The sequence below is a fragment of the Globicephala melas genome, chromosome 10, assembly GCF_963455315.2.
Source record: "Globicephala melas chromosome 10, mGloMel1.2, whole genome shotgun sequence".
NCBI lineage: Eukaryota > Metazoa > Chordata > Mammalia > Artiodactyla > Delphinidae > Globicephala > Globicephala melas.
The window spans coordinates 9,810,412-9,836,007 of NC_083323.1; the positions used below are offsets into that span (position 1 = coordinate 9,810,412).

Consider the following 25,596-nt stretch of genomic DNA (forward strand, 5'->3'; position numbering starts at 1 on the left):
CGAGTGAGGACAGGATTGGGTTGGAGGTCAGCTCTGTACCCATCAGTTTGAACTGCCGGAAGAGGAAGAAGGGTGAAGAAAAAGGTCTTTGCATTTGTTTTTTCCATGGGAGCAGAGCGCAGCATAGCCCCAGCTACCTCTCTGGGCCGTTTGTCAATATCCCTCCGTCTCTTGCTGTCCGGTCAAATCGCTGGCCCCTGAGTCAACCTGGCCTGTGTGCTCTGCAGCACTCAGAGTCCCGAGGCGGAGTGTCCCCCAACACTGTAAACATTCTCCTTTTGCAAACACCGGCCTTCAGAGGGGCCCACTACTAGGGTGTGAGAGGAGAGAGAACCGGGCAGAGGGGAGAGGAGTGTTTGGGTCTAGAAGAACCCAGCTTTTTGTGCGCCCTCCTCCTCCCCACCCCCTCCCAGGTTTTTCCACGTGTGCCCCCACTGGATCAGGGTGTCAGTGTCTGTGTGCGCTCCTCGGCCCCACACGTAAGGCCCCGTTCCTGCAAGGTGCTCCTCGTGAGGCTGGGGGGCCGTGTTTCCTGGCTGCGGGGCCCCCCAGCGTCCCCGGGAGCGGAGGGCGCGGGCCCTTTAAATCCTCCAGGGCGGCGGCGGCGGGCCCGGGATGACATCAGCGGGCGGGCCCGGGGCTCAATGGGAGCCGGCGGGCGCGCGCCAGGCGGGAGCGCGCGAGCCGGCGGCGGGGGCGGTCGGGCAGAAGGGCCGGGAGGAGGGAGGCGGCGTCGGCTGCGCTGAGATCCCAGAGCCTGAGCCCGGCCGGGACGAGCGGAGCGGAGCGCGGCGGCAGCGGCGGTGGCGGCGGCTGGGCCAGGAGAGGCTGGCGCGCCCGGCGGCTCTGCGAATCCTCCGGCATCCGCCCAGGCGGGCCGCCCCCGCCCGCGGCAGCTCCCCGAGCAGCGGCCCGGCACCGGCGCCTTCCCGGCGGGGTAAATATTGGGGGGCCGCGGGCCCGCGGAGGGGCGCAAACCTGGGGGGAAACAGGGCTCCCTCCGCCTCTTTGTTTTTGCGCGAGAGGGAGGGGAGGAGAGGGCGGACACACGCGCGTTCGCACTCGGGTATGGGGGGGCTGCCCGGGCGCCGCCCGCTCGGCCCGGCGAGGACAAAGGCGCGACTGGGGACGAGGAGGAGGAGGGTGACTATTATTTTGCAGACTTGCCCGGGGGAGGCCCCCCCAGTCCGGCCCGCCTCCCCCTCCCCCAGCTGGACCGTTCAAGGCCCCAGCCAGCCGGGGCGGCCACCCCAGGCTGCGATTTGGGGACGCTGAGGGAGGGGGTCCGGGACTGGGGTGCTGGGGTGCACCCGATACTGTTGATTCGGAATTCTCTCCCAAACCCTGGGGCTTCGGTAGGGTTCACCAGAGCATTAGCAGAGCCCCCAACCCCTTCGCTCCTGGCCTGGGTGCTCCAGACCTGGGGGTCAGCAAGGCTGCTCTCCCGCATGTTGGCTGGGGGCGCTTGGGGGGCCCTGGGGTGATGGGGTGTGTGGTCACCCAGCCACCGATTCTGTTTTCCTTTGTGGAGAGAAAGAAAGGGGTGGGGGTTATTTATCAGATCGGATTCTCCCGTTTCTGCGTGTGAGAAATCCATGTTTTGCAAGTCCCTGTGGAACATAAAACTATGTTTGTGCCCCGGTGTCCTTAGAGAGAGGATTCCCAAGCTCTTCACGCCCAAACTCAAAGTGGGGTGAGCCCCCTCCCCAACTTTTTCCCTTAGTTTTCTTGCATATTTTCTTTTTGGATCAGCCTTCGTCAGGGAGATAGATTTGGGAACAGGGGAAGGGGATCCTGAGTGTCTAAGTTGCACCCAATAAATGCCTGTTTGGGGCTCCTTTGCCTGGGTGTCTGGGATGTTCCTCCACTTTTTATTTTAATGGTCCAGGGACAAGGGCCCTGGCTGGGGAGGGGGGTGGGCAGGGAGTAAGAAAACTGCCCATGTGCCGTTCTGCTTGGTAGTTTGTCTAATTTTTTTTAACCAGTTGAAACTCCGGAATCTTCATGTCCGCCTTTTTTTTTTTTTCTTCGTTTATTCCAACGCCAACCCCCCACCCCGCCCCCCAAAGGAGAGAAGCAGCAAAGAACTGGAAAGCCTCTTCCATTCCTGACTCAAGCCTCTCTCCTCTCCTCTGGGAGGCTTTTGGGGAGACAGTGCTGGGACAGTCTAGGCTCTCCTTGGGGCCCTGGCCCCCGGGGTGTAGGAGGGACGCTGGCGGGTCTGGGTGGTAGCCCAGAAAAGTGGTGGTTGCCTGCAGGGCTGATTGCTCCCTCTCTTCTCTGCCCTTCTCTGCCGACAGCCCGGTGAGTGGGGAGGGGTTGGGGGGTCATGTGCAGTGTATTTATGTAAGACACCCAGACGGAGGGCACGGGTATTTATATAACCCGGCGTGGGTATTTATGTAATATAGGATGCGGGTGTATTTATGTTCCTTTCCTAACCTGCGGCTTTCCCGGCTGCCATGTGTGGTCTCTGAATTGGCCTTGGCGGAAGACGGACAGGGCCGGGGAGGGGGGGGGGTTGTTTGTGTGTGTACACACCCGCCCGCCCCCCACCCCCTTCCCCAAGCAGGGCTCACAGTGTATGTCTGCGTTTCTTTCTTCCTTTGGAGTGTACACACGGGACGATGTGTATGTGAGGTGTGTGGCATGTGAGTTTCCCGCATATGTGGAGTGTGTTCTGCTGGCAGCCCTGGCACCTCAGCTGGGACTGGCCAGGCGTGTGGGCAGAAGCCCTTGGTGGAGAGCCCGGAGTTTGGCTGGCGCCGGGTGGAGCTCCTTCCTTGTGACCATTGGTGAAGGGCTAGTGGCGGCTCCCTGGGAACTAGTGCTGGGGCTGGGTGTCTCTCCTGGGCAGGAGCTATTGGCTCCTTGCCTCCGCTGGGGTGGAGAGCTCCAGCCTGACCAACTGTGGAATAAAGCCCTCCCGTCTCCCCTCCTGGGTGGGTCTGGCTTTTGGGGTAGTACTTGGCATGGGGAAGGGGCAGAGCCTCTGTGCCGCACACAGCTGCTTTTCCACCTTCCTGTTTTGTTTGCCTCCTGGCCCTGGCATGAAATAGGTCCTGTTTGAGAGGGTGGAGGCTGCCAGGTAGGGCAGCAGGAACCCTGTCTGGGTCTTAGGGGAGGAAACTGTCACGAACTTGCTGCTGGGGTGGGGTGGGGAGCAGGTGGCGTGTCCTCCCTGGGCCTCAGTTCCCTGTCTGCAGGGAGCGGCACCTCTTTATAGTTTTCTGCACTTGCCCTCTCGTAGACCCTCTGAGATCTTAGGGATCCCCCATCCCTCTCCTTATTTCACAGGCCAACCCTCCCCATCCCCCAGAGCAAAAACCACCTCCTCCTGGCCTTTTGAGTTTCCTCCTCTGCTGCCCAGACCTTTGCCCCAGGCCAGAGCAGAGGCATCCCTACCAGGGTGGCCCCTGATGTTCCGTGAGCTTGGACACCCAGGGTGGGGCACAGGAAGGAGGGAAGTGCTCAGGTCAGCGCTTTCCCCCAGACCTCCTCCCACACCACAGAAGCTGGTCCTTCAGCTCAAAACCTGGCTTTGGTCCCCTCAGTTGCTCTGCAGGGCCCTCTTAGGAGACCCTCCTAATCTGGAAGAAAACCAGCCCCAAACTGTTCATCCAAAGAGATCCTTGCAGAGAGTCCTTTGTGAGGTTCTTGGTGTTGTGAGGTCGAGAGAGGGAGAGGACCAGAAGGTGGATGTTCTGGGGGCCCCTTTCTTGCCTTCCCCGTGAGTTGGGGAGGAGACCTCTCTGGCAGGGCACACTGCAGACTTGCAAGGTCTGCCTCTGGGAAGACCAGCCCAGGCTGTGAAGACCTGGCCTCCAATTCTTGGTGCTGGAAGCTGGAGGCCTGGGGTAAGGATGGGGGCACGGGGATCCTGTCAGTCCTGATGGGGCTGAGGAACTCCTTTGGTGACAGTTCAAGCTGTCCTATCCCTGGAGGTTGGAATTTGCTGGTGGTTGCCATGGCCGCACCCCCAGGGTGATCAGCTCCTGCATCCCACCTCCCCATCACCCCCTTTGTCCTTGATTTTCCTATCAGAGTCTTTGCCCATTGTGACTGGCCTGCCTCTGAGAGGCTCCTATCGGAGGGTCCCTGAACGAGTAACCCCCGAGGAGATGCTTGCTTTGCTCTTTTCCTCCTGGGCCTTGTCTCTAGTCCCCATTCTGCCTGGCTACACTGACACCTGTTCTAATAGCCTCAGCACAGGTGGAGGCTATTGGGCTTCCTGACACCTGGTTGCTCTTAGGCAAAGCAAGGCCAAATCCCTTCCTGGACGGTGGGAGGGAGGATGGTGGTGTCCTAAGTTTCTCGTGGCTTTTCCTGACCTTTGGTGGGGGAAGAGTGGGCTCCGGGGGCTAGGCCCCCTTCCCAGCTTCCCTCTTCTCTGACCCTGTGTCTCTGCTTACTTTTGCAGCAAGAGTGAACCATGGAGCTACGTGTGGGGAACAAGTACCGCCTGGGCCGGAAGATTGGGAGCGGGTCCTTCGGAGATATCTACCTAGGTGAGTGTTTCTGGCTCCAGCTCAGTGGCTCTGGAGCCCCTGGGACAGCCCTGGGCACTAGGAGGAAAGATGCCAACATTTCATGCTTTGAAGTCAGAACGTGGCTCTGGTGGCATGTTTTGGTCATTTTGTCCCCAGAACCATCCCAGGTGGGGAGGGAAGCAGCAGGCTGGGGGTGAGGCAGGCCGAGGGGCTCCTCAGTCAGGGCAGGATGGGGTTCCCACTTGCTGCAGTCTGGGCAGAGGAGTGTATTTTTAACTCTGGTTTCTAGCTGCAGATGAGCTGGGTCTCCAGCTGGGCGTGGGAAAACGCAAGCTGGGTTAGCACCCCTGTCTCTTGTCTCCTGGGGGAAGGATGCTGGTGGACAGAAGAGGCTTGAGCAAGCTGATTGCTCCCAGCTAGGCCCCCTCCCTGTGGTCCGGCCTCTTGGAATTCAGCCCAGGAAGGCTTCGGAATGACGCAGGCTCCCCCGTAACCTCAGGGCCAACCTCAGGGCTGGGGCGGGGGTCGGTCTTAGCTTTTAGGATCTCTCTCCCTGGATGCGCTTCCTGTTGAAAGTCTGAGTTTGCTCTCTTGTTGATTAAACAAATCACTGCCATCTCACCCCGTCCTTGACCCAGGAGAATGCCCCTTTCTCAGCTGCCCTGGGGGTGCGGGGGCACAGTCAGGGGGCGCGGCCCTTCCTTGGCAGTCGTTGGTCTGGAGGGGAGAGACTGTGTTGGTAATCGTGAATTGGAGTTGTTAGAGCAAGGTGGCAGCCCCTGGGGTTTCTCGCCATTCCTGTCCCTGTGCCCTTGGAAGCATCTGTGCCTCTGTTTCCCTCCTGGGAAAAGAACAATAAGTCAGTTCTGTCCTGGGCGGAGGGAACCGACAGGCCAGTGTGCCATGCTTGTTGCTTCAGAGCTCGGGGGTTCTCTTCCTCAGTGGTCTGGGTCCCTGCCCTCTTAGGGTATGAAATCTGCTTCTCGGTGAGCTGCCCCTTCCCCATCAGAGGGGAGGGGCACACGTATGCCCACACTCTCTGGACAGTACTCAGGCTGGGCTGGGCCCTGTTTGAATGCCGTCTTCCCTCACAACAGCCTCTAGAGATGGTGCCGAGCTGTCCCTGCTTCACACATTGAGACGGGGGCGGCACAATCAAGTTGGCCACCGAGGCTTCTCTCCAAAACTAGAAAAGACAGGGAATTCCCTGGTGGTCCAGTGGTTAGGACTCTGCACTTTCACTGCCAAGGGTGCGGGTTTGATCCCTGGTCGGAGAACTAAGATCCTGCAAGCCGTGTGGCGTGGCCAAAAAAGAAAAGAAAACAAACAAACAAACAAACTAGAAAAGGCAAACTTCCTACCCACAGGCCTCCACGGGAGTGAGAGTGTAGAGGACAAAACGTGGGAGAGAGCCGTCAGACCTGGCTTTGTGCGGTTGGTGAAGGTTGTGTGATACTGCTGCCTGGCCCACGAAGGACTTTCATGAGGCACAAGTGAAATGGGCGCGTGGGAAATCATCTTGTAAACTGTAAAGTGCCAGCCAGATGTGCAGGTCATTGTCAGACACCTAGTAGATCACCCTCCTGTGAGCACTGCAGAGCTCAGAACAGAGGGAAGGAACAGTGCAGGCTGGAGCTGTTTGAAAGGTTTGCTCTGTGACTCTGAGCTCCTCTGGGGGGAGGCGGGGAGGCGTTGGGTTGTGTCCACCTTCTCGCCCCAGCGCCCAGCACGTGGGGGCTCAGTGAAGGCCCTTCACATGAATGAATGAGGAAATGGGGGCTGTGACGTGCAGAGGCCTGTGAAGCGGCTTCACTTACGGCAGGAGAGAAGAAGGTGGGGATGTGGGGGCAAGTTCAGGTCCCCAGTCGATCTCTCATGTGCTGTGTGACCTGGGATCTGAGCCTCAGCCTCTCTCCCTGAGCCTCAGCATTCTCATCTGTGAAGGGGGTGCCCATCTCCTTACTGTTTGTGAAATTGGGGTGGGTATAAAGGACCCTCTTATCATGGAGGCTTTGGGCTCAGGACTGAAGCCTGGAGCCACTGGCTTGAGGGCAAAGGGCAGGGAGAGGCAGCTTTGGGCTGGTGCATACCTGCTGCTAGACAACACCCAGCCCCAGGCCTTCTCTTTGCAGAAGGGAAACTGAGGCCCATAGATGGAGGGGCAACCCAAGGTCATTCAGAAAGTCAGTGTCCCTGGTCCCTGTGGTGGGACCTTGCTGGGGACAGTACTTCCTGTTTATCCAGTAATCATCTAGTTCATTTTTAAAAAAATATATTTATTTGTTTATTTTTGGTTGCATTGGGTCTTAGTTGCTGCGCACGGGCTTTCTCTAGTTGCGGCGAGTGGGGGCTACTCCTCGTTGCGGTGAGTGGGCTTCTCATTGCGGTGGCTTCTCTTGTCGCGGAGCATGGGCTCTAGGTGCGCGGGCTTCAGTAGTTGTGGCACGAGGGCTCAGTAGTTGTGGCACGAGGGCTCAGTAGTTGTGGCACGCGGGCTCTAGAGCGCAGGCTTAGTAGCTGTGGCGCACGGGCTTAGTTGCTCTGCGGCATGTGGGATCTTCCCGGACCAGGGCTCGAACCCATGTCCCTTACATTGCCAGGCGGATTCTTAACCACTGCGCCACCAGAGAAGCCCCCATCTAGTTCATTTTAAAAACTAGGTCCGGGTTTACTCCCCTTTGTACAGGCTTTGGAGTAAATTCTACCAGGGTTTAGGTACTGGCGTTTCTTTTCCTCACTGTATGCCCTTGAGCAAGTGATGACCTCTGCCAGCCTTGGCTTCCGCATCTGTAAAATGGAGTTGCGAGGCCTCCAGGGTGGTGAGAAGTAGTGAGATCACAGCATGCAAAAACTGCACATGCTTGGCCCTGCAGTGGTGCTTTTATGTTGTGTCTGTCCCCCAACCCTCAGTCTTGGTTAGGGTTTGCTACTGTCAGGAACTGGGTCCTTTTGGGCCTGAGCTAGGGGGTAGGGAGCTGGTTCTCTGCTGGCTGCACAGGCCTCGGGGACCCTGGCCTGATGCAGTGTCCTCCCAGCTCCTTCCCGGGCCCCTCTCGCTGGTGTGGGGATGGTAGTGATTGTAGGGCCTCCCCGGCTGGCCTCACTGGCTCCCTTTGTTCAAAGCTCTGGCCACATTCTTGTCACTGGTGCCAGTGCCAGGGCCTGACTCCAGATGGCCTCTGCAGGTGGGGCTGGGTGCGGCCTGCAGGCCCTGCTTTCCAGGATCGACTGAAGGCGAGCACATTTGTGGATGTGGCCGCAAGGCCTATACTCCTCTTCCAGCGCCTCCTCCCTCTCCCCTCGGCATCGTGCGGGGCCAGCTCTGGTAGGGCCTCGCCTTGGCTGCATGGGGTCCGTCAGTGGCCGAGCCTGTGCCACCCACTCTACCAGCCGCTGGCCATGTGCCTCAGGAGCTCTCTAGACCTCTTAGTCTCTGGTCCTCAGTTGCAGATGGGGTGATGGTGTGGGTACTGCCCACCTGCAGTCCCGCCCGGCCCCCGATTGTACCGTCTGTGAGTGAGCCCCCGCCTCAGCTTGATCCTCCCCCTCCCCACCTAGAACTTGCCGAGCTCCCAGACCCTCTAGGGCTGGCCAGGTCTGAGCCCTTCTCTACGTCCAAGTTTGTTTTCCACACTGGCTCGTCCCCCGACAGGGCTGCTCGTTCTCCGAGGGGCCAGGGGCCACCTCTGCCGCCTTTGCCTGGCACTTTTCACTTAATCAAAGTTATCCTTTGTTGTTCCCACAGAAGGTGAGCTGAGCTCCTCCAGGGCAGGGCTGCCTCAGGTGGCCCAGGGCTCGGTATGCGTCTGGTGATTGAATGAATGAGATGCTAGGGAACTGGAGTAGAGAAAAAAGCAGGGGTTCTAGAGACTAAGTTTCAGATCCTGGCTCTGCCCCAGCCAGTTCTGTGTGACCTCAGGCCAGTTACATATCCTCTCTGAGCCTCAGGTCAGTGGTTGTGAGAAGTGAGGGAGGTCAGAGAGGACTGGCAGCTTCCTGGTAGAGTTCAGAGGCAGTGCAGGGGTCTGGTGGTGGTGGGACCCGTAGGCAGCTGTGACAGCTTTCCAGCAGTTGCTTGGGGTCAGAAGCCTTTGCCTAACAGCTTAGGTCCCTGTTCAGGGAAGTTGTGTGGCATTTGGTCATTGACCTTTGGTGTCTCCGTTTCCTCGTATGATACAAACAGTAGTACTGGCAGGATGGTGTAAGAGCTCAAGGGGACAAAGGGCTTTTCCCCTCCACCTCCCCATTTCGGGAAGGGGCGTTCTCCGGGCACCTCTGCTCCCTGGGCAATCTGCTGAGTCATAAGTGCTGAAGGCCCTGCATCATCCAGTGTCTCTTGGTCTCTTCCCCCTGCCTGGGCGGGGCCGCCATCGACTGGACAATTGCAGCAGCCTCCTTCCGGGTCCCACCCCCTCCACACCTCAAGTCCTCTCCAGTCCTTTCTAATACACCAGTGGGTCTCAACAAGGGGAGGGAGGCCAGATTTTGTCTCACAGGGGATGTTCGGCAAGGTCTGGAGACATTGTTGGTTGTTTCACCTCAGCGTGGGGGTGTGCTGCTGGCAGCGAGTGGGTAGAGTCAGGGATGCTGGTAAACACCCTGCGGTGCACAGGACTGCCCCAGAGCAGAGCGTCAGCAGTGCCCCTGGAGTCTCAGGCTCACGGCCAGGATCGTAGCTTGGCATCTGAGCCCCTTCCCATCTCCCCCGACTCACCTCTTCCACTGTCTTCTTCAGCCACCTCGAGCTCCAGCTGCACCAGACCACCCAGCGTTCACTGCACCCGCTCCTGTCGGGCCTTTGCACGTGCTGTGACCACAGTCTGGGATGGTCCTGCTCACACAGCAGGAGCCCTTGCAGCCTTTCCTCCCACTGCATGGCCACTGGACTGCAGTGAGCCCCAGCTCCCCCCCACCCCCATCCTCACTGTCGCCTGGAAACGTGTGAGGCTCTCCCCAGTGATGAGTTTTGACGTGTCAAAAGCACTTTACAGTTTGCAAAGCACTTTCTCTCCCATTGCTCACTGGATTTGGGAATCCACTTTTTTTTATTTTTAAGTGGTTCAGAAATGAAAACACAAAACCAAAAACCAAAACACAAAAACATGCTAAGTGAAAGAAGCCAGTCACAAAAGATCACATATTCTATGATTCTCTTTATATGAAATATCAGGAGTAGGCACGTCCATAGAGACAGAAAGTGGATTAGTGGTTGCCTAGAGCTGGGGCGTTGGGGGAGATGGGGAGCGACCACTAAGAGATGCAGGTGTTTTGGGGATGGTGAAAGTGTTCTAAAATTGATTGTGGTGTTGGTTACATGACCTTGTGAATATACCGAAAACCACTGAATTGTACACTTTAAAGAAGTAATTGTGTAGAACGTGAATTATGTCTCAACAAAGGTGTTGAAAAAAATGACAAGACGTAACATGGTATCAGAGAAGTGTCCTTTTCCCCTCCTGTCCTCATCCAACCCTGCCCCGTCTTGACTGGTTTCTCATGTTCCTTTTGAGTGTTTCTTTATGTTGATACAAACAAACACAGATACATATTGTTTCCGCACTTTTTTCTTTAACCACTGAAAGGAGAGCATATAATACATACTGTTCTGTACTTTGCTTTTTCACTTCCTGTATCTTTGAGATCTTTCCACTTCTGCACCGAGAGAGCTTCCTCTTTTCTTTCTCCATTGTGTTCCGTTTTATGCATGGGCCTTTCTTTATTTAACCAGTCCCCACTGCTGGACATTTGGGTTGTTTCCAAGCTTTTACTGTTGCAAACAGCCTAAGTGGACAGCCTCCTCCAGGCCTTATTTTGCACTGTGCGAGGGTATCGAGTAAAGTCCCCAGAGTGGGAGCTGGAGGGAGCCGAGAGGCCTTGCAGCCAGGCTTCCCCGGTTCACACGGCGACCGCTGGGGAGGAGCGACCCCTCCCACGGAGAGCGCAGGCCAGCTCGGGTGGACGTGGTCTGTTAATATTTATTTGTTCACTTACTGTGGCTGCTCTGGGTCTTGGTTGCGGTACTCGGGGTACTTAGTTGCAGCATGCCTGCAGTACCTAGTTCCCCGACCAGGATCGAAACCGGGCCGTCTGCATTGGGAACTCGGAGTCTCACCCGCTAGACAACCAGGGAAGTCCCTGAGTAAGCCATTTTTATACTAATGATTTCTTTCTCTCTCTGTGAAGTGTGTGCTTGAATCCTTTACCCTATTTCCTATGGAGTCACTGGTCCTTTTCCTACTGCTTTGTGGGTGCTCACTGTATATTAGTGTGATGTTAGCTCTTTGCTATTGATAAGCGTGTGCACTATTTCTTAGGACTTTGTTTCTGGTGTTTTTGCCGTGGAGAGGGATTCGTTTTTTTGGAGGAGGGAAGGGAGACTTTTTTTTTTTTTTTTTTTTCTTTAATGGCTTCTGGATTTTAAGTCAGGATAAAAAGCCTTGCCTACCCCCAAATTAAAAGGCAGTGCTCCTTTCTTCTAACATCTCGTTGTTTTACTTTTTTATTAAATGTATAAAACATGTCCATGGTATAAGGCATCCTTCCCAACACCCAGTTGGAGGGGGACATGCCTGTCACCTTGAAGGCCCCTGGTACCCCACCCCACCCCGTCCCGCCCTCTGCTTCCCCCAAACAGAGGTAAGCACTATCTTGACATTTTAAGTTATTCTCTTCTGTTAGTTTTATCGCATGTTTATATCCCTAAACTATATATATTTCAGTGTTGTGTGTTTTGAAATTGAGACAATTAGAACTGTGCTTGCATCCTTGTGTCTCTTCCTTCCTCTTTTTTTTTTTTCCTTAAATTGAGGTGAAATTCACACAACATAAAATTAACCATTTTAAAAGTACACAAGTTAGTGGTATTTAGTACAGCCCCAGTGTTGTGCGACCGCCATCCCTACCTAGTTCCAAGACGTTTTCATCACCCAGAAGAAAACCCTGCACCTATTAAGCAGGCCCGTCCTATCTCCCCCTGCCCCCAGCCTGTGGCAACCACCAGTCTACTCTTTGTCTCCATGGATTCAGCTGTTCTGGGCATTTCATATAATGGAATCAGACAGTATTTCTTTGCCCTTCGGTGTGTGACTTATTCACTGAGCGTAATTTTTTTTTGTTTGTTTTTTTTGTTTTTTTTTTTTGCGATACGCGGGCCTCTCACTGTTGTGGCCTCTCCCGTTGCGGAGCACAGGCTCCGGACACGCGGGCTCAGCGGCCATGGCTCACGGGCCCAGCCGCTCCGCGGCATGTGGGATCTTCCCGGACCGGGGCACGCACCCGTGTCCCCCGCATCGGCAGGCGGACTCTCAACCACTGCGCCACCAGGGAAGCCCGAGCGTAGTGTTTTTAAGGTTCACTGATGTCACAGCATGTGTCAGTGCGCCGTTCCTTCTCAGGGACAGGCAGAGTCTGCTGTCCACGCCTCTTTTGATGGACGTTCAGGTGTCTCCACCTTCTGGCTCTTGTGAACGGTGCTGCTCCTTGCTGTCTGCACTCAGGGTTCAGATGCTGCGAGCCACCCACTTAGCCATCGTGTATGCCTTCCACTGCCTGTGGCATCCCCGGGGCGCTTGCACCACCCTGTAGCCGTCCTTCTGGTGCTGGACTTTGTGGTCTTTGTTGCTGTGCAGGTCCTTCGTGTCGTCCCGGTGCTCACGGTTCTGAAGGGCGTACACTTGGGAGTGGACTGGCTTGGCCAAGGGTTTGTGTGTGTTCAGCTTTGCCAGGTAGAGGCCAACCTGGTTTCCGAAGTGGCTGAGCCAACTTACACTCCGATTTTTCCCCCCCATACTATATTTTGCTCCACTTCGGACTTCCGGTGCGTGCTGTGAGCTGGGCTGTTTTTTCCCAGATGCCAGTTATTCCAAGGACGTTTGTTGCATGGCCCCATCTCGTCCCCTGATTTGAGGTGCCAGCGTTATCCTGCCTGTCCTCAGTTCTTCCAGTCGTCGTGCCCTCCTCCGGACTTTCTCTGTTGTCTGTGTGCTAAGACTACACCGTTTAGTTGTGGCAGCTCAGTTCCGCTTGGCCCCAAGGAGCCAGCCTCTCAGCCTGGCCCCCAGCCCTCCAAGTCAGCCCACCCCTTACTGTAGCTGGGGAGACTGAGGCCAGGTGCGGCGGGGATTTGGGTCTTTCTTGAGACAGCCTTGCCCCCCTCCCTTCTCTCCTCCTCATCCCCACACCCCAGTGACCTTACCTGTCTTCAGCTCGGGAGTCCTCAGTAGCTCCCACGCTCCAGGATGAAGTTCCCCTTACTGGTCTGTGAGCGTTTTTCGGCTGTGCCCTGACCCCCCTCGCATCCAGCCTTCCTGCTGCCCCAGCCTCCGGTTCTCTGAATGGTCCATAGCCCTCACCTCCTTCCCCTGGCATGAGCTGCAGCTCTGGCTCTCCCCTCCCACCCAGGCTGGGTCGGGTGCCTGCTCTGTGTCCCACAGTCCCTCCGCTTCCCTTGGATACAGGGCCGGGCCCTCTGCACAGCCTCCCCCAAGGGGCGCTGAGCTGCTTGGGGGCAGACACTTAGTTGGTCCTGGTCTGACGCTGCCTGCCCAGCTGAGTGTGACCCCGGTCCCTTGCCCCTGGCAGGTGCCAACATCGCCTCTGGTGAAGAAGTTGCCATCAAGCTCGAGTGTGTGAAAACGAAGCACCCCCAGCTGCACATCGAGAGCAAGTTCTACAAGATGATGCAGGGGGGAGGTGAGGGCTGGAGGGGGCTGGAGGGGGCGGGGCCTGAGGAGCTCTGTGCCTGTGCAAGTGCTTGCGCACGCACGTGGGAGGGGCCCTGGGGCTGGGCGGGGTGGGGAGTGACCGACCCTGACAGCCCTGCGTCCCCCGCAGTGGGAATCCCGTCCATCAAGTGGTGCGGAGCCGAGGGAGACTACAACGTGATGGTCATGGAGCTGCTGGGGCCCAGCCTCGAGGACCTCTTCAACTTCTGCTCCCGCAAGTTCAGCCTCAAGACGGTGCTGCTCCTGGCCGACCAGATGGTGAGTCCCCCACCTACCCACTCGGGCTGGGGACTGGGCTCCCAGCTTCCCTTCCAACCTCCACTGCCCCGTCGTGCCAGTGGGTGCTGGGTACCCAGCTGGAGGATGCTGGAGCCAGGAGGCAGTGACAGCGACGTAGGACGGGCCTGGTTCCTGGACCAGGACCACGGGACCTTGACCATCAGCCGTGGTTGGGGGGTAGGTAGGGAGGAGGTATTAAAATGCAGGTTCCCAGTTTCCACTCCAGACCTGCTCGGTTGGGCTTCCGGGCAAGGCCTGGGACCCTGCCCTCAGGTGAGCGTAAAGCCTGTGATCACACAGACCTGGGTCCTGTCCCTGTGGGGTGACCGTAGGTGAGCTGCTGGGCTTCAGTCTCCTCAGGAGCGTCTTCCCTTTGCTGGGTTGTTGTGCGGTCACCTGGGACGCCACACGGTGCCTGGACCAGAGCAGGAGCCCACGGACAAGCAACGCTTAGGTCCTCAATCCCTTTATAGGTTCAAGGGAGGAAAATTTTAGGAAAAGAAAATTTAAAAAGCATAGAATTCTAGCCCTGGAATGATACGTGGAGATCTTGTTACACAGGGGTCTGTAGCTGTGGCTGCCCTCCAGAACGTCTGCAGACATCCTCCAGTTTTAGGCTAGATGTGTGTGTGCAGAGGAGGGTTGTCAGATTCTCATAGGACGGGAGACTCAAAAAGGGTTTAGGAGATACTCAGAAGCCTGAGGCCCAGGGAGGGCACCAACCTGCCAGAGGACCTATTGTGTGCCTATATGTTAATTTAAGTTTCTAACACATTGTTTAAAGGAAGACGAGGGCCTGTGTGTCCGCCTTACTTTGGTGTCCTCTGGAAGCCAGGGGACAGATCCTGTCGGTGTGCTCCCTGTCGGTGTGCTCCATCTCTGTCACCCCTGCCAAGTTTAGGGTTCACTGGTCCTCCTGTTCCCCCCAGTCTGGTTGCCAGAACAGCCTTCGAGATGCCTCTTTGGTCCCTTGAGGGCCTCTCATGTCCTCTGTGGTGTAGAGCCAGGCAGGTGAGGCCTGAATGCCTTTCTGGGCTTCATTTCTAGATCTTGCCATTCGCTTCCCTGCCTTGCTCTCTTTCCTTTGTCACAGCGAACTTGATGAACTCTTCCTTCAGAGTTCCTCTCTACTGTCACTTCTTCCAGGAAGCCTTCCGTGACCCGACCCTTGAAATCATCATACATGGTGATTGCAGACTGATCTGGCCCTCCCCCCCGGCCCGTGGCAGGGACCACGGATGTGTTTTCCATCTGTACAGCCCCAGCCCCTCTGTGGAACATGTGCTGAACGACTTGCTCTCCCCTCCCCCAGATCAGCCGCATTGAGTACATCCACTCCAAGAACTTCATACACCGGGACGTCAAGCCCGACAACTTCCTCATGGGGCTGGGGAAGAAGGGCAACCTGGTGTACATCATTGACTTCGGCCTGGCCAAGAAGTACCGGGACGCCCGCACCCACCAGCACATCCCCTACCGGGAAAACAAGAACCTGACTGGCACTGCCCGCTACGCCTCCATCAACACCCACCTGGGCATCGGTGAGTGAGCGAGGCCCGGGAGCAGAGTACACCTGCGGGCTGCTGGCCAGGACCCTGGCTTTCCTTCTGCAGCCTGGGTTTATTCCCCTGGCTGGCCGCACAGGCAGGTCTTCTCTTTCACAGGAAGAGCTGTGGGGTGCTGAGCACCCGCCCTCTCGTGCCTTACTCATCCCCGCAGCAGCCTTGGTGCGCAAGGCTGTTTCCCCATTTTTTTTTTTTTTATAAATTTATTTATTTACTTTTGGCTGCCTTGGGTCTTCGTTGCTGTGCACAGCCCTTCTTTAGTTGCAGCAAGCGGGGGCTACTCTTCGTTGTGGTGCACGGGCTTCTCACTGTGGTGGCTTCTCTTGTTGCAGAGCACAGGCTCTAGGCGCGCGGGCTTCAGTAGTTGCGGCACGAGGGCTCAGTAGTTGTGGCTCGCAGGCTCTAGAGCGCAGGCTCAGTAGTTGTGGCGCAAGGGCTTAGTTGCTCTGTGGCATGTGGGATCTTCCCGGACAAGGGCTCGAACCCGTGTACCCTGCATTGGCAGGCGGATTCTTAACCACTGCACCACCAGGGAAGCCCTGTTTCCTCATTTTTACGTGTGGGGAATGCTGGCTCACCGTGTGACACAGGTCGCTTAAGGTCATACAGCTTAGCAAGTGCCAAAGTCAGAACTGACCCCAGCCCTGTCTGATGCCACTGCTCGAGCCTTATCCGCAGGGTGGGCCAGGCAAGAAGGCCCCGGGGTGCCTACTGCATAGTTGCTGAATGAATGAGAGCCTGAGCTGGAAAAACTAGGCCTAGGTTGTGTTGGAAAAGCTCAGCCTCGGGCCCCTTCTCTGTAGAAGGGGGTGATAACAGTGCCTGTTCGTAGTGGGGCTGCAGCAAGCCAGCATGTGACAAGGGGGGGGCTCGTGCTGGGTGCACGGGGGGGGGTCGTTCCCCTCAATCAAGGAGCATGTCCTGGAGAAAGGGGTCCTGACTCCCGCCAGCCGGGAGCCCGAGTGGACCCTGCCCCTCACCTCGTCCTTGACTCTGCAGAGCAAAGCCGTCGAGATGACCTGGAGAGTCTGGGCTACGTGCTCATGTACTTCAACCTGGGCTCCCTGCCCTGGCAGGGCCTCAAAGCGGCCACCAAGCGCCAGAAGTACGAGCGGATCAGCGAGAAGAAGATGTCGACGCCCATTGAGGTCCTCTGCAAAGGCTACCCCTGTGAGTAGCCCAGTGGGGCAGGTGGTTAGCCTGGGACCCCTGAGGCCCCTTCTGAGGGGCAGACGAGCCTGTCCTGGGCTACCACTGCCTGGCACCAGAACGTCAATCACAGGCTCTGCCACTGTTCAGGCACAGCTAGGAGGCCTGGCTGGTAAATAGCGAGTGTCCCCAACCCACACTCCGACCTCACCTCGTAAGGGCTGAATGTCAGGAAGAACTCCGGACCTTCCTCTTCCTGGGAGTCTCCTTCACTACTCTCACGGAACACCTCACTTCTGACACTTCTGGTCACCAAAGGTCTGGGGTTCTTTTCCCCTCAGCAAGCCATTCTCTGACACCAGCTGGGTGTCCTAGAGTTTAACTCAGTTCCGACACTATCTCCCTGGAGGTAGTGTCAGATCCCACAGGGTAAGGGCTCCGTCCCACAAGGCTGTCCCCACCACACTTCAGATGCCGGTCACGAGTCCAGGTTGCCACCTGTGTGTCTGGTTGATGGGCTATAAATAAACCTGAGGTTCCCATGACTCCCTCCTTGGGTTTGATTAATTGGGCTCACAGAAGTCAGGGAAGCACTTACTTGTTTACCAGTTTATTAAAGGATGTGGTAAAGGATACAGATGAACAGCCAGTGGAAGAGATAGGTAGGGTGAGGTTTGGGAGGGTCCCGAAAGCAGGAGCTTCTGTGCGTGGAGTTGGGGGGTGTCACCCTCCTGATGTGGATGTGTTCACCAACTGGGAAGCTCTCCAAACCCCATGCTATTGGGATATTTATGGAGGCTTCATCACGTCGGCACGGGTGATCATTGACTCCATTGCCAGCCCCTCTCCCTTCTCTAGAGAAGTGGGTGGGGCTGAGGGCTGGAAATTCCAAGCTTCTGATCATGGATTGGTCTTTCTGCTGACCTGCCCCCATCCGGGAGCCCTAACCCAGAGTCTCCTCCTTAGAGCAAAAGGTGCTCCTACTGCTCTTACCACCTAGGCAGGTACAAGGGCTTTAGGGGCCCAGGGGCAGGAACCAATATATATATTTCCTGTTGTCTCACAAGGGTCCTCTCTTGCCTCTGATTTTCAGAGGAGGAAATGGAAGTTCTCCTCCTGTGGCCTAGAGTTCCCATCGGGCTCTTGACAGTCTGAAGTTCATAGATTGTTGTAGGGAGGACGGCCTCTTGGACCTTGTCTTGACCCCTCTTAGACCAGCAGTATCTGTAGGGACGGTGGCTGGGTGGGACTGCGCCGGCTGTTGGGGGCCCTGGGGGCACACGGGCCTCATGGTGACACCTTCTGTCCCCTCCACCAGCTGAGTTCTCAACATACCTCAACTTCTGCCGTTCGCTGCGGTTCGACGACAAGCCCGACTACTCCTACCTGCGCCAGCTCTTCCGCAACCTCTTCCACCGTCAGGGCTTCTCCTATGATTATGTCTTCGACTGGAACATGCTCAAATTCGTGAGTCACCTGGAGGCCGAGGCGGGCTTGGGGGACTGGATTGGGAAAGCCAACGTGACCCCGTAGCGGGTGGGGCTCCCGGAAGATGGGAGCTATGAGCCGGACAGTGCAGGTGACGTCACCGGGGTCCCGGAGCCCCCTTTCTCCTCCCACTCCAGCGTCATCTGTGCTGACGGCACGTGCTGCTGCGGTCAGCGGGGCCCAGGCGGGCACCACCTCCCACCACACCCAAGAGGGCCTGTTTGGGCCTTGAGTCCATCTTGGGTGCCTGGATGGGTGGGGCCCAGATGGTGCTGGTGGGCCCCCCTGCTGTCTTGATCGTGGCCTACACCATCCTGCTTTTGTTGCTCTGTACCTCCCAGGTGGCGGCCTTCACTGAGTCCCCCTTGGCCTGCCTGGACCCCTTCATTGTGGTTTCCTTCTTCCTGGTCATGGGACCCTGGGTCTTGCTAGGCGCCTCCTCTCTCTGTCTCTGTCTCTGTCTCTGTCTCTGTCTCTCTCTCTCTCTCTCTCTCAAGAGTCTTGCGGGTGGGGTGGGGAGAACTGTTGTAGTCAGCTGGGCCTAGAGCTCCGGAATCTGTGAAATCCTATGTCTTGTTTCCCGTCTCTTCTGGAAAAGGGGGCTTCCTCGAGCCAGGCTCAGCCCCGTGACAGCGACGCTATTGCACTGCCCAGGCCCCGCCCCTGTGCCTGTGCCGGGTCCATGTACCCACCCACGTACTGGTAAGGACCCTCCAAGACCTGGCCTCCAAGACGTACTGCTCAGCGGGGTGAGCACAAGAGGCTGAGCCCCTGCTGTGCTCTCTCTGTCCCTTCCAGGTGCCTGGCACCCCTGGGCACCCAGGACCCTCCAGATAGGCCCATGGAGGAGCTGCCCGCCCCACACTCCTGGCCTGTGGTCTGGACCTCAGGGCCCCAGTTCTGACATCCCCAGGTGTGCCTGAGCCCACCGGGGCTAGGCCCAAGGAGACATCCCTTGGCATGGTGGGAGTACAGTGGAGAGGCATGATGGAGAAGGCCCTGCTGCAAGATTCTTGGGGACAGATCGGCTGCCTGATGAACAGAGCCTGAAGGAGGGACGATGTTCACTGCCCTGGAGGGGCCTGGTGGCAATGGGCCCCAGGAGCAGCCTCAACCGGACCCTGTCGGTGGCCTCTGTATCGAACCTGAACTCATTAAACGCCGCTACCTGTACTGCGTTCCATCGTGGCGTGCCTCTTGGTGGGTGCCCTCGGCCTGCCCCACCAGATGCTCAGGACCGAGGCCTTGTTCTCCAGGACGCTGGGATCGGCACTTGGTCTTGTGCCCCTCCTCCCTCTGGCTCTCAAACTGTGGCCTGGTACTGTTCCCTAAGGAGTGGGGCAGAGGTTGGGGGTCCCACAGGCCGAAGGGCCCCAGGGGTGAGAGATGGGCAGTGGGGCACCTTTCACCCCAGACCTTCCGGCTGGGAGCACAGCTGAGGGCCCGGGGCCAGCTCTTCTTGCCCCAGGGCACTGCTCAGGGCACTGGGCACCCGCTCATCCATGTAGAAAGCCATTCCTGAGCCTGGTTCTGGGCTGAGTTTGGCCCTTTTCTCGGTATAGCTCCAGGAATGGATTTTGCATCGTCCAGGCCTGTGCCCTCCAACGTGGTAGCCACTGGCTACGTGTGGCTAATTTTTAATTAAAATTAATTAAAGCTGAAAACGTACTTCCTCAGTTGCATTTGGCACATTTAAAGTCCTCAGGAGCCACAAGCGGCTGGCTAGCGGCTGCCATGCCCAGCAAGGCGGATGTGAACATACCCATCATCACAGAAAGGTCTGTGGGACCTGCTACTCCAGATGGCTCCTCACACAGCTGCTCGTGGGACCATCCAGCCGACAAGATCTCGCCTCAAACCAGGCCGGGAGCACGCTCTCCACCCATTGCTGGCACGCTGACCCCTTCCTGGGATTCCCTTAGAGACAGGCCCTGGACTCAGAAGCTGAGCAAAGGCGCCAACAGCCTTATCCTGCCCCGATCTCTGACTTGAGGGCCATCATACTGGATAATCGGGCACCTTTGACCCCATCACCACTGGAGTGAGCTCAACCGCCTCCGCTGCCCCTGGCAGAAGTATCTGCAGACACGTGATGGAGACCTTCCACACTTTCACCTCGAGACCAAGCCCCTCCCACATCACCCCTTCCCCGCTGCAAGAAACCTTCATCAGCACCTACCAGCAGACTGGACACCATGCTGGACGCCGTGGGCCGCAGACTCTTCCATGGGAAGGATCCTGCCCTTGACTGAGAACTTCCCTCCTTGGAGTGGCCGCCTCGTATCGTTTGGCATCAGGGCCCTGGAATCCCCGGATACCTGGAGCCTGGGATGTTGCTCTCAGCACACAGAGCCACTGTGTTCCGAGGTCTAACTAGCTGGCCAGGGGGAAACTTGACACAGCCAAGGACAGGGGTCCATACGACACTGGTGAATGCTTGTGTGACTCTGATGTTGACCTTTTTGTGTTTTCACATGGGCAAATAAAAAGCCGAGAGACCTCCCTGGTGTGCGTTTCTTGAGGCATCACTTGGGTTGGTTGGAAATGGAGAGAGTAGCTCACCTCAGCCTGCCGCAGGCCTGAGCCTGCCGTTGGCCTGAGCCTCCTGAGGCCACAAAGGGCAGGGGCTCCAGCCCTCCGCTCATCCACGGCCCCTGGGCTGTGCACCTCTGAGTGAATCCCTTGGCTTCACTGAGCCCGAGTTTCTCCCACCAGGGAGTGAGTTCATACCTGCCTTGTGGGGTTGATGTGCCCTCTGCCCATGGGATGGGATGTTCAACAAGTGGCTGCTGCAGCTCATATCATAGGTTTTGCTGTGCTTCTGGCCGGACATTCTCTTTGCCAGTCTGTAATTGAGTGGGTGGGAACCCGGGGTGAGGAGTGGAGGTCGGGAGATGCTGCCCTGGTGCTTCCATCTTCCAGGCTTGTGGGTGGGAGGGCTGGGAATGTGCATCCCTAGAATGTTCTGCTAGGTCCTCTGGGGGTGCGGAGAGCAGAGCGGGACTGGGTGGCGGAAGCCTGGGTTCACACCCCAGCTCTGCTCTGAGCTGTGTGGCCCCAGGAGGGTCCTGAGGCCTCTCTGGGCCTCGGTTCTTCAGTAGGATTCAGGGATCATTCTGATTCCCAGCCGCTATCTCCCGGAATTGCTTCAAGTCAAAGGGCCACCCCTACCCCATCTCCCAAGGACAGCAGGGCCTTCTCCGCCAGTTCTCTGGGAGAGACAGGGTTGCAGGAGCCCGCACCCCGTGGCCCGTGAGCAGGCCCCCAACTCAGCCTGCAGGTCTCTCCGCAGATGCGGCCCCCCTCATGCCAGCCCCCGCCCTTCCCTGTGGACGACCCCAGGACCAACTAGGTGACGCGGCCAGGCGCCGCTCCCATGCCGCACTCCTCTCTGGGCCTTCCTCCTTTCCTCCTGCACTGGGGGTGGCCGTGGCCAGACGGCAGAGCCCCCAGGGGCTCAGGCACCCCTTCTGCCACAGCCTGCCTGCTGGGCCTCTTTTTCTTCCATGGGGCATCTAGCCCATTCCTTCTCCAGCTCCCATCCCAAGGCAGGCAGCATCTGTGCGGGTCCCCTGGGCCTCTTGGTTGTGGTCCCCACAGCACCTGCCAGAAGCCATTGCCAGGTCCAGGGGCAGGGGAAGAACAGCCCTTTGAAAAGATCTCCTTGCTAGGCACTGGGAAGCCTGGTTTGAGCCTGGCCCCACCTCCAGCCAGCCTTGTAACTCTCTCTCTGCGCCTCTGAACACCTGCCCTGCTGTATTTGGAAACCTTGAGGAGCGGGGGCCCCTCTGTATACGGAGGGGACCCAGGTTGGGGGGGCCACGGAGTACCCTTGGTTGTCTTGGGGCACGCGACCTCCCTCTGCCCCTCGGGCCCAGCTTCCTCCTTCCGGGCAGTTGTGTGGCTTTGTTTCTCTGTGCGGTGTGATCATGGGTCATTTCCAGGTCTCTTGGGCTTCCTGCTTTGTGGGGAGGAGGTCGGACCAGAGGGTTTCTGAGATGCCACTTCCCCAAGACGCCCACCTGGCCTGCCTCCCCCCGCTCTGACCCCGAGGGAGTGCCAGATCCCGGAGCACGCTGACCTCGCAGGGCTGACCAGGTCTCATGTCACACCCACAGGGTGCAGCCCGGAACCCCGAGGACGTGGACCGGGAGCGGCGAGAGCACGAGCGCGAGGAGAGGATGGGGCAGCTCCGGGGGTCCGCCACCCGGGCCCTGCCCCCTGGCCCGCCCACTGGGGCCACCGCCAGTCGGCTCCGCAGTGCGGCCGAGCCTGTAGCTTCCACCCCTGCCTCCCGCATCCAGCAAGCTGGTGAGCAGACACCTTGGGCAGCGCACGGGGCCCGGCGGGGGCGCGGGGCGGCCGGGGCCCCAGGTGCTGAGGGCAGCTTCCCCCCTCTTTGCCCTCCAGGCAATACTTCTCCCAGAGCGATCTCACGGGTCGACAGAGAGAGGAAGGTGAGCATGAGGCTACACAGGGGCGCACCCGCCAACGTCTCGTCCTCCGACCTCACTGGGCGGCAAGAGGTCTCCCGGATTTCAGCCTCACAGGTGAGCTGCCCTCACGCCAGCCCTTCTGTGCCTCACAGCCGAGCCAGGAGAGGTAACCGCCCCAGCAGGCGGTAGAGCTGGAACCCAGCCCTCTGCCAGGGGCCCAGACTGCGTGGGTGGCGGGGCGCTCACAGAGGAGGGGCTCGTGGTCCCTGCCATCAGCGAGCCCCCGCCGTCCCGGTCAGCACAGGATGGAGGGATGGGTGGACCCTGTCGGCTGGCCCCACTTAGGGGCCATGTTTGGGCTAGGGAAGTTGGGAAGGGGGAATCCGGGGTTGCCCAGGGAAGGGGTCCGGCAGAGGTAGGCAGGAGACCTGCTCTGGGCCTGCTGCCTATGGTGGAGGAGTCTCAGCAGGACAGGCTACAGGCTGGGAGTCCAGCGGCTCCATTCACGTGTGGCCTTGAGCAGCTGCTTTGCCGCTGGGGGCAGGGTTCTTGTCTTACAAAACAGAGACATCCTGGGTCCTTGAGATCACGTACCCCTGCCCTTGGCTTGAGGGGCTTGGGTTGGGGGTGGGGCTCCACGGTGGGGAGAGACTTGCCGAAGTGCCGTGGCCAGCAGCTCACCCCTCCCACCTTTCTGCCTCCCTTCCCAAAGACGAGCGTGCCATTTGACCACCTCGGGAAGTGAGGAGCCACCAGCGGACCAGTATTTGCTTAGGTGAGCCGATGTCTGCTGCGGACATAGCCCCGTCAGGTCTGGAAACGCCCACGGCCCCCTGGAGGAGCCCAGTGTGTGCGCTGAGCGGGCCCGGCCCACGCCAGCTAACTTCTGCTGGAAAACTCCCTCTTGCGTGGGGCAGTCCTCCATCCCCGCTTTGCCTTAACTATTCTGGAAGGTTGGTAGCAGGGACTGAGCCCGGGGCCCCACACCGCCACCTTCCCCAGGGCTCTAGCCTTGTCCCAGCCTCTGGGCCGTTAAACGCTTCGTTCATGCAGAGCACGTAAGACAGGGCCCTGTACTCAGGAGTTTATCTGCTGTCAGAGAAGGCCCTTGGCGGCTCCGCAAGCCCAGGAGAGGCCCTCTGGCTAGTGTGGGCCTCCATGGAACTTGTGGTTGCCCGAGGCCTTGAGGTGGGATGTCGCAGCTCTGCACTCGGGCCCCGCTTGGGAACCCGCTTGGGGCTCCTCTGGCGGTACGTAGGGGGATGTCGGAGCTCCCTGGGGAACATGTACATGGCCGGCAGCGGCTTACATTTCACAGGCTTGACCTCGCACCAGGACATCTTGAGTACGATCTGCTTTTTGGAAATGTATTCCACAGGTAGCTCTGGGGCATAAATCGGAGTTGACCTTCGTCAGACCCCAGGCCCAGGAACCAGTCCATCCGTGGCAGGGTGGGGCAGATGTGTGGCTGGGGGTTGGCTGCTCACCGAAAGGAGGGAGGGAGGCTCTGTGTCTTTTCTGTGAAAGTGGAGCACCTACTCTGTGCCCCAGAGAGGGACCAGCTCAAAGCCTCGGGGGCAGGAAGACAGGAGCTGAAGGCCGCTGGCAGATGGGTGGCCAGAGGCAGATGTGCACCTGATCTGTCTTCTCTCTCCCCCTTTCTAGTGTCTTCACTGTATTTTCTTTTAAAAAAACAACAAAAAGATGGGGAAAAAAAAACCACTCGAACAAAAAGAAACAAAACCCAGCACAAAACCAACGATGGATTCTATTTCGAGTCTTTTTTTTTTCTTTTTTTTTTCTTTTTTTGCCAATGGCAAGAAGATGGGATGCCCTCGGCATAGAGGATCCTCGTCCCTTCGCACTTCCCGCTGCCCACAGCCTTCAGGCTGCCAAACGCTCCCAGACATCAGGCTCCACTTGGCGGACGCCACGGCCCTGCCACGGCCGCCGCCTGACATGGCTGGGAGGGGGACACTTCTGCACTGGAGCTGCAGCAGGTCCTCACGGGCCCTCAGGAGGTGGCCTGAGGAGCTGGGGGAATGGATTGGTTGGTCAGAGGCAGGTCCCACTGGGTATCCATGAGCCTTGGGACCACGGGAGACGTGTGCAGCCCCACCCCCCTGAGATGACGGCCGCCGACTTTCTGTGTTGGGCTTTTGCCAGTGCCCCCCTCAGCGTTTGGGTCCCTTCTTTGCCTGTCCACAGAGACCTTGAGGAGGGGGTGGTGAGGCAGGGGGGCCAGGAGTCCTTGTGGGCGTGTGTGTATGTATCTGACCTGTATCTCCCAGGACAGCAGATGTGCCGCCCACCTGCCAGGCCGACTTTGTGTTCTCATGCCCCTGACGAGGACATGGGGGTGGGCGGTGACCTCCATGCCCCTCAAGGAGGGCACAGAGGGTCTTTGACACCACCGACCCCTGAGACTGTCATCAGCCTGTGGTCCCCCTTTTCTGGTCTTAGGGCAGAATCTGTGGAGACTCCTGCCAGAAGGCATCTGGCTCCTGGGTTATACATTAATTCCCTGGTCCTGACACTCACCTGGGGTCAGGCCTGGGCACTGGATTTATCCATCCTGCCTAGTTAACACTCGTTTTTACTTTATTTTTGTTTGTTTTTTTCCATGTGTGTATTTCCTAATTTATTTACCTCTGTTTCCCCTTTATTTTCTTTTTCTTTTTTTTTAATTAAAGAGCAAAGCTTTTTATTACTTTGTAATTTAAAAAACAAAAAAAATACTGATGAACTTTGGGGGGAATTTTGTACTTTTTTCCTGTGTAAATATTGGACTTTTTTGAGCTTTATTGTGGTTGTTAATTTGAAGTAATAAAGTAGAAAAGGATAAAGTGACATGGGCAGCCCTTGGTCCACCCACCTCTTTGCTCTGGGGGCTTCTGTCCAGCAGACCTGGGAGCCGGGGACGGCTGAGGACACCGGGGAGTACTTGGTACCTCCCTGGGACTGTTTTAACCCTGTGCTTCAAAGACCACACACAAACCACCTGGGGACCTCGTTAAAAAAAGCAGCTTCTGACTCAGGAGGGCTGGAGTGGGGCCTGAGAGTCCGCATCCGAACAAGTTCCAGGTGATGTCCACAGCCCAGGACCACACTGAATAGGAAAGTTCAAAACGCTCTTCACATGATCTTATCCACAATTCTGAGTTATCTTAGCCATTAATTCTGAGTTAGGTGTTAATCTCCCTGCCTTCAGATGAAGAAACAGTGTGAACGTAAAATAACTTGCCCAAGACCACAGCTCTCCTGGGTCCAATGGCACCTGTGCCACAGATGAGCCTGGGCAGTTCCTTCAGCCAAGCTTTGATAAAGGAACAGCCCTCAGCCTTGGCTGCCTTTGTCTGGCCAGCTTACACAAGAATTTGTCTAGCAGCCCATGTTTATCCAGCACACATTACTTTCCTGCTTCTCATTCATTAACCCAGAAGCCACTGTTGCCACGATCTCCACT

The 25,596-nt window shown here is 57.6% G+C and overlaps 1 protein-coding gene across 6 annotated transcripts; it reads left to right on the forward strand.

Annotated features, from left to right (window-relative positions):
- The first annotated feature begins 684 nt into the window (after positions 1–684).
- Positions 685–24,988, forward strand: CSNK1E (casein kinase 1 epsilon). 6 transcript variants are annotated; one of them, XM_060305703.2, is made up of 11 exons: positions 687–937; positions 4,421–4,508; positions 13,071–13,181; positions 13,323–13,471; positions 14,805–15,033; positions 16,057–16,227; positions 17,525–17,673; positions 21,813–22,005; positions 22,105–22,244; positions 22,843–22,905; positions 23,952–24,988. In XM_060305703.2, exons 2-10 carry the CDS (start codon positions 4,433–4,435, stop codon positions 22,873–22,875), a joined length of 1,251 nt encoding a protein of 416 aa, XP_060161686.1. In that variant the 5' UTR covers positions 687–937; positions 4,421–4,432; the 3' UTR covers positions 22,876–22,905; positions 23,952–24,988. The 6 variants fall into 6 exon arrangements, with proteins under 6 accessions (XP_030711831.1, XP_060161686.1, XP_060161687.1 ...); XM_060305704.2 differs by having other exon boundaries at positions 23,955–24,988; XM_030855970.3 differs by having other exon boundaries at positions 688–937; positions 23,796–24,988.
- Positions 24,989–25,596: the final 608 nt, after the last annotated feature.

Coding starts and splice junctions, on each gene's coding strand:
- CSNK1E (XM_060305703.2), top strand. CDS start 4,433: ATGGAGCTACGTGTGGGGAACAAGTACCGCCTGGGCCGGAAGATTGGG. Junction 15,034..16,056: donor CAACACCCACCTGGGCATCG/GTGAGTGAGCGA, acceptor TTGACTCTGCAG/AGCAAAGCCGTCGAGATGAC. Junction 17,674..21,812: donor ACTGGAACATGCTCAAATTC/GTGAGTCACCTG, acceptor TCACACCCACAG/GGTGCAGCCCGGAACCCCGA.